Source organism: Petaurus breviceps, unplaced genomic scaffold (assembly GCF_028583685.1).
Source record: "Petaurus breviceps papuanus isolate PSGF00001 unplaced genomic scaffold, PetGlider_PUasm1.0 139, whole genome shotgun sequence".
Taxonomy (NCBI): Eukaryota; Metazoa; Chordata; class Mammalia; order Diprotodontia; family Petauridae; genus Petaurus; species Petaurus breviceps.
This window is the reverse complement of record NW_027185697.1, coordinates 10,798,031-10,811,242: the sequence shown is the minus strand read 5'-3', so window position 1 is coordinate 10,811,242 and position 13,212 is coordinate 10,798,031. Positions and strand designations below refer to the sequence as shown.

General features: G+C 48.0%; 1 protein-coding gene across 1 annotated transcript in view; it reads right to left on the bottom strand.

The window, feature by feature from the left end:
• DYSF (dysferlin) overlaps positions 1 to 13,212 on the bottom strand; it is a 235,687-nt gene that overhangs the window by 136,072 nt on the left and 86,403 nt on the right. The window contains exons 18-21 of the mRNA XM_069067342.1: positions 7,471 to 7,512; positions 4,817 to 4,932; positions 2,968 to 3,081; positions 671 to 848 (exon numbers count right to left, since the gene is read on the bottom strand). Coding sequence (XP_068923443.1) covers positions 671 to 848; positions 2,968 to 3,081; positions 4,817 to 4,932; positions 7,471 to 7,512 — 450 coding nt within the window. The remainder of the gene's footprint in view (positions 1 to 670; positions 849 to 2,967; positions 3,082 to 4,816; positions 4,933 to 7,470; positions 7,513 to 13,212) is intronic.

Here is a 13,212-nt window from a genome sequence, read left to right as displayed (position 1 = left end):
GAGAAGGAAAAAGAGGGGAGGAGGAGGGAGAGAGGGGGAGAAGGAGGAAAGGGGAGAGAGAAGAAGGTAGAGGAAGAAGGAAGGAGAGAGAGGGAGATAAAAAGTGGGGAGAGCGAGGTAGAAGAAGGAAGAGGAGGAAGGGAGAGGGAAAAGGAAAGAGAGAGAGTGGAGAGGAGGAGAAGAAGGGAGGAGCAAGGGGAAGAAGGGAGAGAGGGAGGAGAGAGAAAGGGAGAGTGGGGAGAGGGAGGGAAAGGGGGAAAGGAGAAGGAGAGAGGAGCAAAAGGAAAGACCAAAGCCAGAGCTCCTAATATTTCTAACGCTTTGGGTTTCCCGGGTGGCTCCCCAAATTCACAGCTAGGGCAGGTCAGCTGAGGCGAGGCTCTACGGTACCAAATTTAGACACTTGAAGTTCAGCCTAATTCAATAAATATTTATTAAGCGCCTACTATATGCCGAGCACTGTGCCAAGTGCTGGGGACACAAAAAGAGCTTTGCCTCTTTTTGCTGGGCCTTGCCCTCAAGGAGCTTACAGTCCCATGACATCTCCAGCAGAAGAGAGGATGGAGCCTAAGAATGAAGGAAAAAAAGAAATCCCGAGGGTGTCAGACGGGCTCCCCGCTGCCCCAGCCTGGGGGTCTCTCTCCTGCGCTGCTGCTGCTTAGGGTCTTACCGTCAAAGACGGCTCGGCTGTACTGGGTGGTGGAGGCCAGCGGGAGGCAGGTCATGTCAAACTTGTTCCCATAATTACCAATGCTGACCTCAAACTGTATGGCATCATCAACATCCTGAAGCATGGTGGCCGAGTAGAAGGTGGCGAACAGGGAGTATTTCCGCCTTCTGAGGTACTTCTAAAAGTGGGTAGGAGAGAGAGGTCAGAAGGAGGATGGACACCTGCTGCCTGTGCGAGCCCATGCCAATCACCTAGCACCCTCGGCCTCAGTCTCCTCCTCTGTAAAGGGAAAGGGGTGGACTAGAGAAGCTCTAGGTTCTGGACTTAAAGGCCATCCAGTCCAGCTCCAGCATTTTACTGAGGGGGAAACTGAGGAACTTCCCAAGGACGCAGTGAGATTCAAACCCAGATTCTCTGACTTAGATTCTTTCTACTCTCTCCCAGCACCAAAAGCAGAGCCCTCCACAGAGCTGGGAAGCCCCTTATGGCCCATCAAGTCTGCCATTTCAATGACTATAAAACAGTGGGGATGGGGCCTGTGATTCACCAGTCTTGAGAATGTCCTTCCCCAATACAGGTCATCCTGTTTTCTGACATTTGGAGTCTTAAGAGAAGTGCCTGGAAATCCTAAGAGGTGAGGGGACTTGTCTAGGGTCACACAGGTGTCAGGATTTGAATCCAGTTCTCCCTGATTGCGTTTTAAATTCTGTATTGGTTGTATGAAGACTAGCCTAGCTAAATGCTAAAAATCTTAGCACCAGCTGGTCACCAGGCTAATTCTTTGGGCCACATCAGCTCCTGAGGCATGGGGGCCCTGCAGTGAACCAGTGGAGGGAGATCCCACTCATATAGAATCATCCACCCTTGAAGTACTCTCATAAGTAAATATGGAGAATGGAAGCCCCTTGAGGGCAGGAGTGGTTTCATTTTTGTCTTTGAATCCCCAGTACTAGCATAGCTCCTAACATTTAACAGGTGCTTGTTAAATTGAATTGAATCTCTCTAGCTAGACTGTAAGTCTCTTGAGGGCAGGGGACTCATCTGATTCCCCTTTCTATCTCACCCATGCATCAATATTTTGAGGTTTCAGTGCCCCAGAAATGAAGATTGAAACCTGATTTTCAGATTGTTGTCATGAGTTTCCACAGATGAAAAATAATTCTCCCACTGCCAGCAATGAGATAGAGGCTGGTCCTGGATCATCAGACAAATAGTTCGTTGTTGGGCCCAACTCAAAGCCTTTCCACCTTGGTGGGACCTTTCAGAGCTTGTGTTCTTTGGGCATAAACCTTAAAGGACACAGCAGGTACAGCCATGCACAGTAGGACCATGGAAAATCTGCCCACGCTCATATAAGTAGAGTCAGTGGAAAGATTGGAACACAGGTCCTAGGCACACAGAAACTGCTCAGCAAATACATATTGGTCGTTATAATATTACAATAACTACAGTGTGGTGTAGTTGAAGCCAAGAAAGAAGATGGGGGCTGGGTTCAAGCCCTGCCTCTGGCATATACTGGGGGACCCTGGGGGAGACCCTTTGCCTCTCAGGGCCCCGACAGCCCTCCATTGGGAGAGGGACTTCCTACACTGAGAATTCCCTGTACAAATTCAATCACAGATCTGAGATGATGATGACAAAAGGTATTAAAGCAAAGCAAATAGAAAGTTAGCATTAAAACCATGAAGACCTGCATTCAGGACCCATGTCTGACACACACACTGTGTGACCCCAGACCAGTCACTTAACCTCTGAGTGCCCCCAGACAATTCTTTAAAGCTAAATTCCAGGCAGGTGCTAACTTGCATCAGTGGAAGGAATTTCCATATTGGGAGTTCCTATGCCAATGAAATAGAAGATTGTCCCCCCTTAAAAAAGAGAATTGTAGTATTACTATTCTGTGAAGTTAACAATCACAGATCAAATTTCTGTGTCATTTTCCACTTTTCAAGATGCCTTACTTATTTCATTCAACCATCACAAACAGCCCCAAGAGGCAGGCTGGGAAGGTGTTTTAATCCCAGTTGGGTTGGGGATGGCAGAATCAGAGCCCTAGAAGTGGAAGGGTCCCACACAGCCTGAACCTCATCACTGGACAGAGGCGGACAATAGGCCTGGAGACATGAAGACACCTGCCTGAAATCACCAGGCAGTAAGTACCCAAGCCAGGATTTGAACCCAGACTCCAGTCCTCAGACCATCCCAGAAAGCAACCATGGCCCTGGCCAAGGCTCCTGTCAGCCCCTTGTCCTGGAGGAGCCCCGACAACATCCCTTTCCTAATCCGGTCACTGATACCTCCACCCGGAGGATGTCGTCTGCGTGGATGTCGTCTACCCGCTGCTCTGTGTGTTCCACCAGCTTCGTCTCCAGGGACACCAGCAGCCGGCCGCGATAGGACACGCCTTCACCCTGCGCGGGAAGAAAGAGGTCATTTGTCCACACTATTTGGAAAGGACAGAGAGGAGTCTAGGGTGCTAATCTTGGGGAAGGTTTTTACACTACAGATGTGAAGATGTTCCTAATTGTTGAATAGAGTACATTTGATGTGGAAAATGATAGGAACCAAAGAGGAATGGGGGCCATGAGAGCCCATTAGGTGATAAGGGATAGGATACAGAGTGAATTCCTAAGCCCAGCTCCCTCCATAATCTTCTCCCTGTGGTAGCTGCATCTGTGCTCCAGCTAATAACCAAGTCTGCTTAATGTCCATAGTGAACTAAGAACAATTAGTAAATCCATGACTTACATACATGAATAATCTCAAGTAAGCTATATAACCTCTCTAGGCCTGCCTCAGTTTCCCTCTCTGCAAAATAAGGGGGCCAGGCTGGATAGCTTTGGAGGTCCTTCTCTATGAAGGTTACTCTTGAGAAAGCAGGGGTCCCTACCTAGGTCACAGCCATTAGCCAAAGATTTGAGAAATAAACTTGCATTTCTCAAGCCTTGCATCTTCCTTTTTTAGACTAGGAAACCCAGACCCAAACAAATATCCTCTCAGGCATCCACCATTTTGATAAAGACAGAAGCCTGAGGGCTTAAACATTAAACTTAAACTTAAACATTCAGCCTAGTAATCCTGCTAATTGTTCTTACCTTGACTTGGGCACTGGTTGAGTTCAGTCTTCAAACATGATTATTTGGGGGCAAAGGAGGAAACCACCTACTATCTGTGACCTTCTTGGCTATTCTATGGACAATTCATCCACTTCTCTATATTTGGACAGACAGGCATTATGAGGGGTAAGTTGGAGGTTATTAGGATAAAACCCACTAAACCTAAGATAAAATGTGAGAAGGGGTCAGGACATCCAGGTGAGCAACATGCCTGGGGAAAGGAAAGGGGAGGGTAGAAAGGAACTAGCCAGCACAAACATTACGTGTTATGAGGGATTGGAGTCTGGGGTCTTTATGTCTATACCAGAGCAGGAAACTGGACGTTTAGACAGATAGGGTCTTCAGGGGTTGGGGAAGAGAGGGAGGTGGGAAGGGACACTTGTGGCTCAAGTCAGAAGGAGAATCAGAAGAAGAACTCTCCTTAGAAAAGTAAGTCAGATTCCTCAGGGAGTCCGAGAAAGTCAGACCTGGGTCAGAAAAGGACTGGATCCTGGATTTAGACAGAGATTCAGACTGGAGGGGTCAAGGAGTAAGCACATAAGTAGCCATCCCAGTGGGATAACAACACAGTGCTTGGCACATAGTAGGTGTTTATCGATTGATTCTTTGGTTACACCTGTGTCTGGTCACTCCCTATTCCAGGAGGGAACAAGATTTGGGATATTCAAAGTGGCCAGCATGAGAGGGCATTGCTGGAGATGGTTTGACTGGTGAGGCATGAAACAGGGAAGAGCTGAGGGTGGGGAATGGTATCTGTCCTTGTGGCCACAGACCCAGAAGTCATCTTTTGCCTCTTTTTGTATCTTTGGTGTTTGGCATGGTGCCTGGCACACAGCAGTTTCTTAATCAATATTTATTGATCAATTAATTGGTGGCAGAAATGTATCATAGCCAGGATATATCCTAATGAGTTCATTCGTGTCTCTCCCACTAGAGAGCACTGTTGGGAACCCCCAAGCCAGATCACCCCCCCACACACTTCTCTGTACTTGATCCCACACCTCCCAGCTGGCAGCCACCTCAACCTCACCTTGCCTAGGTTGAGCTCCTCATATGGGTCAGGAAAGCCAGTGAATTCTCTGGGACTGCCATAAAGGTTCACATAGCAGGGTCCAAAAGTAGGGAGGAAACCCAGGCCATCGTCAACTAGGAAACCATAGGAGAGGATCAGTTATGGGGGTAGTGGGGAGAGAAGCACACAACCTGGATTTTGCCAGGTTCCCGTCACTGTCCAGTTTGGGGAAACTTGCAGTCAATAACACTTATCCACATGCACTCCCATCCCCAGTCCTTACTCTCCATCCTTGGCTCCTAATTCTCATCCCTGACTCTCTGGTTCCTAAGTCCCCATCCTTGGCCTTGAGCCCCCATTTTTATCCCCAAGTTTCTATTAACAGCTTTTATTTCCTCCTTTCCCCAGGCCCTATCCTCTACCCAAGATTACATTTCAAATGGTCTTCATTGAACCCTACCTACCTTGGTCATGGGACCAAGACCCCTCATGCTTCATCTCACCAAGGCTGTTCCTGCTACATACACCCCATGCAAACCTGGATATTAGCCATCCAAGGCTTAAGTGTCTACTGGAGCAATTGCCAAAGCAAATTATGCTCATTTCAGACTTTAGGCCAGGACCATCCCCAGAAGACCAAGCTATGGGGTTAAATAGACAAAAGCCTAAGTAAACACTGTTCCCTCCTCCTAGGGAAAAAGAGGGTGGTCCCTAACACTCAAGGTCATGGCCTCTCGCCCCTTGAGGGAAAGGTGAGGAGCAAAAACAAAGTTGCCTAATTTCAACATAATCTATGGTCACTGATGCTGTCCAATAGATGTTCAGTTTAGGAATAAAGTTGGAATAAGGTTTAAAGAAAAAGCAAAGGTTAGGAACAAATATTCTTCTATACTCTCATTGGCATTAATGTCAAAATTTTCCAACTAACATTCATGTTACTTTCTAATTTATTTATTCATTTCCCAGCCTGGGGTTTTTAGCTACAACATTCTAGAAGCTCAGATAGACTGGGCTGTCCCTTCATTGAGAGGGCAGTAATAAGAGAAAGTACTACTCATATCCTATAATCTATATCATCTATCCCAAAGGCAGAAAAAGATAGCAATTGGGACATCCCAGTATAGGTAAGATTAAAGCAATGACTTCTCAAGTAAGGTCTAAAAGAAACCTAACCATAGACCAGAAAGATTTCTGGAGAAAGTTGAAAGTGGGAGCTTAGGTGGTAAACAACAGCTGTTTTGTTATCATTATTATTTGTTCTTGTTGAGGAGTAAGAATATGGTAGTAGAGGCTATAGGAATGGGAATCCCAGCTTCCAACCACCAAAAATCATGGTATTCTTTAATGGAAAGAATAGGAAGGCAAAGGTCCCTTTGCCCAGATTGACATGGACAGAGCTAAGGACCTACTGCTGAGTAAAAACTAATTTCATCCTGAGGACAGGAATCACAACTGCCCCTAAAAATCCAAGAGCTCCCTAAATACGTAGACAATGGTCTGCTCTCTCAGACCAGGGGTCTATTCAAGGGTGCTTTGCCCCCATCTAACGGACAGGGGAAGAGGGGGGAGGACCTGGAGCAGGGTGGGACATTTTGTTTGAAGGAGAATTTTTCTCTGACCAGACAACAGTTGGATCCTGTTGGCTTCTTATGGTTTGACCTGGGATAAGGCCTGGGATAGATCACTCCTGATTTTCCAGAAGGGAATAACAATTAGGGCCCTGGTAATGGTCATCCCAAGAGGATAGTTCAACACTGTTGGTCATGGCTAACTGTCAAGTGAAAGATGGGGCATTAGGAGAAAGAGGCCCATGACCTCAGAACATTGTGGAGGCAGCAAGAGAGAGCCTGACTTATGGGAATTAATTTATAAGTATGATTTACATAGATATATGTAATATATTTATATATAATACAAATAAATATAATTTATAAATATGATCAGATGTCCATTCCTCAAGGGTATCAGCTACTTGCCTGCAAATCTGTAAATCCTCCCCTGTTTCTCCTGCCCTCTCCTTGCCCGGTGGCCGCCCATCTCTACCAGCCACCCATGACAGTTGGTGAGTGTAGGCTCAGGGATGGGAAACTCACGTAATATTCATCTGGACCCCAAAACCTCAGGAAACCAAATTCACCAAGGGAGAGGGAGAACAGAATCACTATATTCCTATATTCACTGTAACAATTCCTACTGTGGCAGGAGAGGATATTCCAGTGAACTGTAAGCTCCTGGAGGGCCAGAACTGGCTCATTTTGCCTCTTTATTGCTTTTGTCTCTGTGTCCTCAGGGCGTTGTGCAGTGCACAGATGGACCAGTGAACTGGACCTGCCACAGGCCCCTAACTATGAAAAAAGAAAACTTGGTGGGAATGGGAAGGGAAGAGGGAGAGAAGTGTTCTGCTCAAAGCAATCTCTACTTGTTAATGTTCTTCTCTCCCCCTGTCAGAATGCAAACTCCCTGGGAGGAGTGATTTTTGTCTACTGTGTTTGTATCCCTGCTGGGGGATACAAGGCCCAGAGCTGGCACTTAATGAATGATTATAGTCCCTCTCTCCCACCCAGCCCACACCAGACTGAAAAGAATGCCACCCAGCATACCACCTGCCCCTCAATCCCAAGGCAACCCCAGCCCAGGAATCCCTCCTCCCCATCTGGAGGCAAGCAACGTACGGTCAGAGGCACGGTAAGGGTTGGCCACACCGGGCGGCTCCTCTGAAGTGTAAAGAAATGGAGAAGAGGGTTAGCATGGTCATGGATGAGGCTGTCAGCTGGGGGCAGGTTACATGGATGCATGCTTATTCACATGGACAGGCGGACAGGAGGTGGATGGATGGGTTGATGGACAGACAGAGGAGCAGGCAAATTAATCTCTGGCTCGTTCACTAGTCCAAGAGAGAGCCACATTCCACTCCATGCCCCACCCCTTGGCTCGTTCTGCTTAGACCAGACTCTCACCCATCAGCACAGTGTCTGGAGTACATTAAGCACTTACTAGGTGCTTTATCTATCTACATCTGGCAGACCTTCCCACATCCCTGTAGCGTTACTATCTGCCCCTACTGCCTGCTGACCTCCCAACAGGGACAGTAATGATCGAGGGGGTCTCTAAGGAGGGAAGGGCCATCTAAGGGGTGGAGACTAAGGAAGCTTGCCTTCCCTGAGCCTTGGGGTCTCTGCCCAGATATCCATGCCTGGGTCTGAGGCTGAGAAATGAGCCTTCCAGCTGCAACACACAAGCCTCAGAGATTAATTTCCCCATTGGGAGTTCCAAAGAACAGAGAAAGAGTTCACGGCCCAGGTGTAGATGCCAGGTGTGGAGTGACCACATATATGTACACTCCTTGCATGTATGTTGTGGGGGGGGGTCTGCTCATGTGTGTAACTGAATATATTTGTGTAGGAGGTCAATATGTTTATATCTTAGGGGCAGGGGTAAACCCTGGTGGTCCATTCTGTGAGTCTGGGTCAGCCTGAGGGCTTCAGCCTGTGGTGCACTCTCTAGCCAGGTGTGTCTGTGTGACTGTCTGTATGCACGTGTGTGCATGGTGTGGAACTGAGTGAAAGCATATATGTTTGTGTGTGAGTACCCACATTCACCCCAGAGCCCAAGTAGTAGGGTGAGGGTGCCCAGTGCCCCTTGGCCTGGTCAGCTAAGTGTGACAACAGGAGTGATAGCAGCAGCTAACATTTACACAGCACTTTGTAAATTATCTCCTGTGGTCCTCACAACTCCCCCAGGAGGTAAGGTGCTATTATTATCACCCTCATCTTACAACTGAGGAAACAGAGGTAAAGTGACTTGCCCAGCCAGACTCACACAGCCAGCCAGTGTCTGAGGCTGCATTGGAATGCGGGTGTTCCTGACTCCAGGACTGCTGCTCTCCCCACTGGGGTTTTAGCATTTTGGTTGTACTAGCTCTGAACCGTGGACCTCAACACCCTTAACCCATCACGTCAGCTCTACAGATGGGAAGAGAACGCTGCCCCCAACAGACCCAAAGAGAGGGAGGGGCTTTTTCACCTGGAATTGCCTGGGCAGCTTATTCAATTGGATAATAGGATGATAACCCTAATTATAATAATAAATAATCAAATTACAGTCCTAAATCATCACCTTCCTTAGGATGACTCAGTAGAGTAGAAGCTGCCCCTAGAATGGTGCCCAGAACTCCCTTTATTTATTTATTTATTCATTCATCTGTTTATGTTTGAGCCAAGCTTGTGCTTTTATTTGCATAGGGAGCTCCCAGTGAGGAAACTCCCTCCACCAATAGTCATCAATTTCTTTTTAAATAGTTTGAGAGAAATTACCCAGAACGAGAAGTTAAGTGACTTGCCCAAGGTCTTAAAGTCAGTAATCAGGATTTGACAACTAAGCGGTGCAGTAGTTGGGACACGGGAGTTCAAGTCCAGTCTCAGACACTTGTTGTATGACCCTGAGCCAATCACTTAACCTTCAACTTCGCCTCAGTTTTCTCTTCCGTAAAATGGAGATACCTCCCAAGCTTGTTATGAGGATCAATACAATGGTATTTGTAAAGCATTTTAGCAGTGCCTGGTATACAGCAGGTGCTTTATAAATGTTAGCAATTATTATTAATAGTACCTCCCTGGCAAGGTTATTGTGAGAATCCAATGAGATAATATTGGTAAGGTGTTTTGCCAATCTTAAAGCACTCTGTAAATGCTGACTGCTATAATGATTAACTCGGCTTCTGGCCTTGAGGATAACTCTCTGATACAATACCACAGAGCTTATCTTGCACACAGTAGTTGTTTAATAAATGTTTGTTGAACTGAACCTGTGAGGCAGGGCAGATTTTGTTATCCCCATCTCAGAAAGGCTCATACAGATGAAATGCTTTGCCTGGGGTCACACAGAGAGTAAGGAACAGAGACCAACCCAGATCTTGTGACTCTCAGACCACAGTACTTTCCGGTAGATTCTGCACTCCCCGATGGCGGGGGCTGGCATCAGCTCTGACCTCCCAGGGAGAGGAGAGAAGGGAGCAAGAAAAGCCCTCCCGGACTGGCCATCCACAGCAATCCATGCAGCAGCAGTGGGAGCTAAAGAGGCAGGAACACTCAAAATTCCAAATACTCTCGCACTGTAGAAAGAGCCCACTTCTGCCCCTTCCTACCTGTGGGACCTTCTGGGGGCCCTGGCTTCTCCTCTAAAAAAAATGAGACAGGAAGACCTCTGAAGTCCCTTTGGCTAAGCCATTCCTCCTCGAGGCCTCAGTTTCCTCCCTGTGCCCCTGAGATCCATTCCCATCTCTGACACTCTATGAATGGGCAGTGAGCCCCAACTGGACCAGAAGCACCTGGGTCACACCAGCTGCCCCTTGGCCAGAATGGACCCAGCTATAAGACACTGGCAAGAAACGCTGGGAAGCCAAAGCAAACAGACACCTGCCTTTACCTTGGACAGAGACCTTGACCTTTCTTGTGGACAGCGGCCAGAGAAGCAGTCCCTGGTTCCTCCAGAAGGTGTTTTCCAAGTGATTTACCAGCGTTTACTCTCTCCTCGGCCCGACGGCTGGCCTCCCTGGCCTCCCTTAAATCCCAGCATCCACAGGAAGCCTCCCTGGCCCCTCTTACTTGCAGGGCCTCCATCTGGTCATGATTCCCTGCTGATCCTGCCTGTGTGCACGGCTGCCTCCTCCGGGTCGGACAGTAAGCTCCTTGAGGGCAGGGACTGTTTTTACTTCTTTTTGTTTCCCTAGCACAGTGCCTGGAGCACTGTAGGCACTTAGGAAATATTTATTGATTAAATGAATGATAGAGCTCTTAGCTACCTTGAAGATAGGAGGCCTTCTCTGGACCAGAACAATTCCAGAGACTTCACCCCACCCCCCACCTCTTTGGGAGTCAAGAGAGCCGGGTTCAAGTCCCAGGTCTCACACTCACTGCCCACTATTAGTCTAGTCAAGCCTTTGGGCCTCAGTTTCCTCAGCTGTAAAATGGGGATAATTACACATGGACTTCATATATCTACTATGGAGCATGTGTTTTATAAATCTTATAGAAGGGAGAGTCATAATTATTGTTTCCACCACTAGAAGTCAAGAAGGAAAAAGCCATGAAGGGTGTCACCCCGGAACATGTCCTTCTCAGCCTCATCAGGGCAATTCATGCCTATCTCCCTGGCAACACATTCATTCTGGGGACAGAACTGGGTGAGGGGGTCGGTCCTTGGAGGTTACCTCACCCATCCTTCATATTTTACAGGTTAGCAAACAGAGAATATATAGAAAGGGAAGCTAACTCACCCAAGATAGAAAGTGACAGCGGCAGAATTCGAACCCAGATGCTCTTCTCCCAGAGCCCCTAGTCTCTCCACTATAATACACAGGTCATCTAGTCCTACCCCTTCCCCTTCACTTTATAGCAGGGCTGGAGAGATTGAGTAACTTGCCCAAGGCCACAAGAGAGCTAGGATTCGAACCCAGCTCCTCAGACTCCCTTTCCACTCCTCTAAGCCAGGGAGAGTTGGAAGTAAATAGAGATCAAGTCCAGGGGTTATAACCTCTTTTGTGTCCTGGGCCCCTCTGGCAGTAAGTCTCCTAAAGGCCTGTGGACCCCTCCTCAGAAGGATGCTTTTAAATGCATAAAATAAAATCCCCAGGATTACCAAGGAAACCCATTGTATGGAAATACAGTTACCAAAATAGTGAAAAACAAGTTGGGAGACCCCTGGTCTGGTCCAAGCCTCTCATTTCACAGATGAGGAAAGTGAGATTTGTAAAGGTTAACAGGCTTCCCGGAGGTCCCCGGGCAGGGCTCCGGGTCTGGCTTTCCAGCCAGAGGCTCTCCTATGTGGCCTATCCCACGTGGAAGACCGGTCTTTATTCCAGAGAAGGGGCCGTTCCAGAGCGGCTCTCCCCGGGCATTTACGTCTGTCTAGAGCTCATTAACGGGGCACACTGCCCACGGCAGGCAGAGCCGGCTCAAGCCTCAGGAGCTGCTGCTCACGTCAAGAAACGGTGACGACGCAACTTGGAAGTGAGCGTCATGAGTCACTCGGAAAATAGAATTCACTTTACCCACGTTGCATTTGCTCTCCTCCCAATCTAGCTCGCCTGAGACCGGCCAGGGAGGCCGGCAGCTCAGGGGGAGCAGCCTCTGGAGGGCCAAGGAGCCGGCTGGCCCCCTCACCCTGGCCTGGGTCTGCGGCCCCTCCCTTGTTGCCAAACGACCCCCAGTTTAGGGCTTCTCCACTTGGGGGCCCAGACTGTTCTTAAGTTTGATGCTTGAATTTCTGCATAATGGGCTTCCTTTGTAAGCCTATTTATTTTGTTCACTTAAAAATATGATTCTGAGGAATTCAAAGGTTTCACAGACCACCCAAGGGGCCATAGCCCCCCCAAAAAACACTAAGAACATCTACCCTGGTTAGTAGTAAGTCACACCTCGGTGACCTGAAATAATCCTTTGTCCTTATTGGATATGTTGTGTACCATATTTATTTCATACTTACCCTTGTTAGGTATTACTGCTCCCATCACCAGCAGGGACTGTTTCCTCCTTATATTCCCACCATTTGTGGAGTGGGGGAGGGGGGTGGGGAGGGGGCTGGAGAATTGCCCTGGTCGAGGGCACTCCCAGTGACAAACTCCTTACCCCAGGGTAGATCAGTAACTATCCCCCCAAAATAATCTTTGTTGCCTCTGGCAATGAGGGGCTCAGTGACTGGCCAGAGTCCCATGGGCATCAGAGGTGGAGAATGAAGCCAGGTCCCTGCCCTCAGCACAGAAGAGCCTGGGCCTTGGATTTCATTGGTCTAAGGAGATCTTGGGTGAGGAATGAGCCCCTGTCAATGCTCGGCAGAGAGTAAGGCTCAAGAGATGTGTTCAAGGTCCAATAGTCAGAAGGTGTCCTGCCCCCCAGGTCAGCTCTCTACCCACTACACCACACTGTCTCTCTAACTCATAGTAAGAGGCTTAATGCATTGATTGTGTGGATGTCAAATGTTGAATCGAAATAGATTGAACTGAGTTGAATCAAACTGACATGAACTGACTTTGTCCAACCTACCTCCCAGGACGGCTTGGAAAGCTCCAGTGAGATAGCAAATGGAAAGGGCTTTGGAAAGGATGTTGTTAGAGATGGGCAGAGGACCAGGCCAAGACCCTCCCTCACAGGCCAGCTGCTGTGGGTTAGCTGGGCAGGAGGCGGCAGGCAGAGCAGTGCATGCAAGAGCAGTCACGAGTTTACTGAAAGGAATTAGTCAGTAAAGAGAAGTCCCAGAACATGTTGGTTAAGAAGAGAGCCAGCACAGGTCTCCAGCAGACTAGCATACCTGATAAGGAGAAAAGAAAAGAAAAGAAAAGAAAAGAAAAGAAAAGAAAAGAAAAGGAAAGGAAAGGAAAGGAAAGGAAAGGAAAGGAAAGGAAAGGAAAGGAAAGGAAT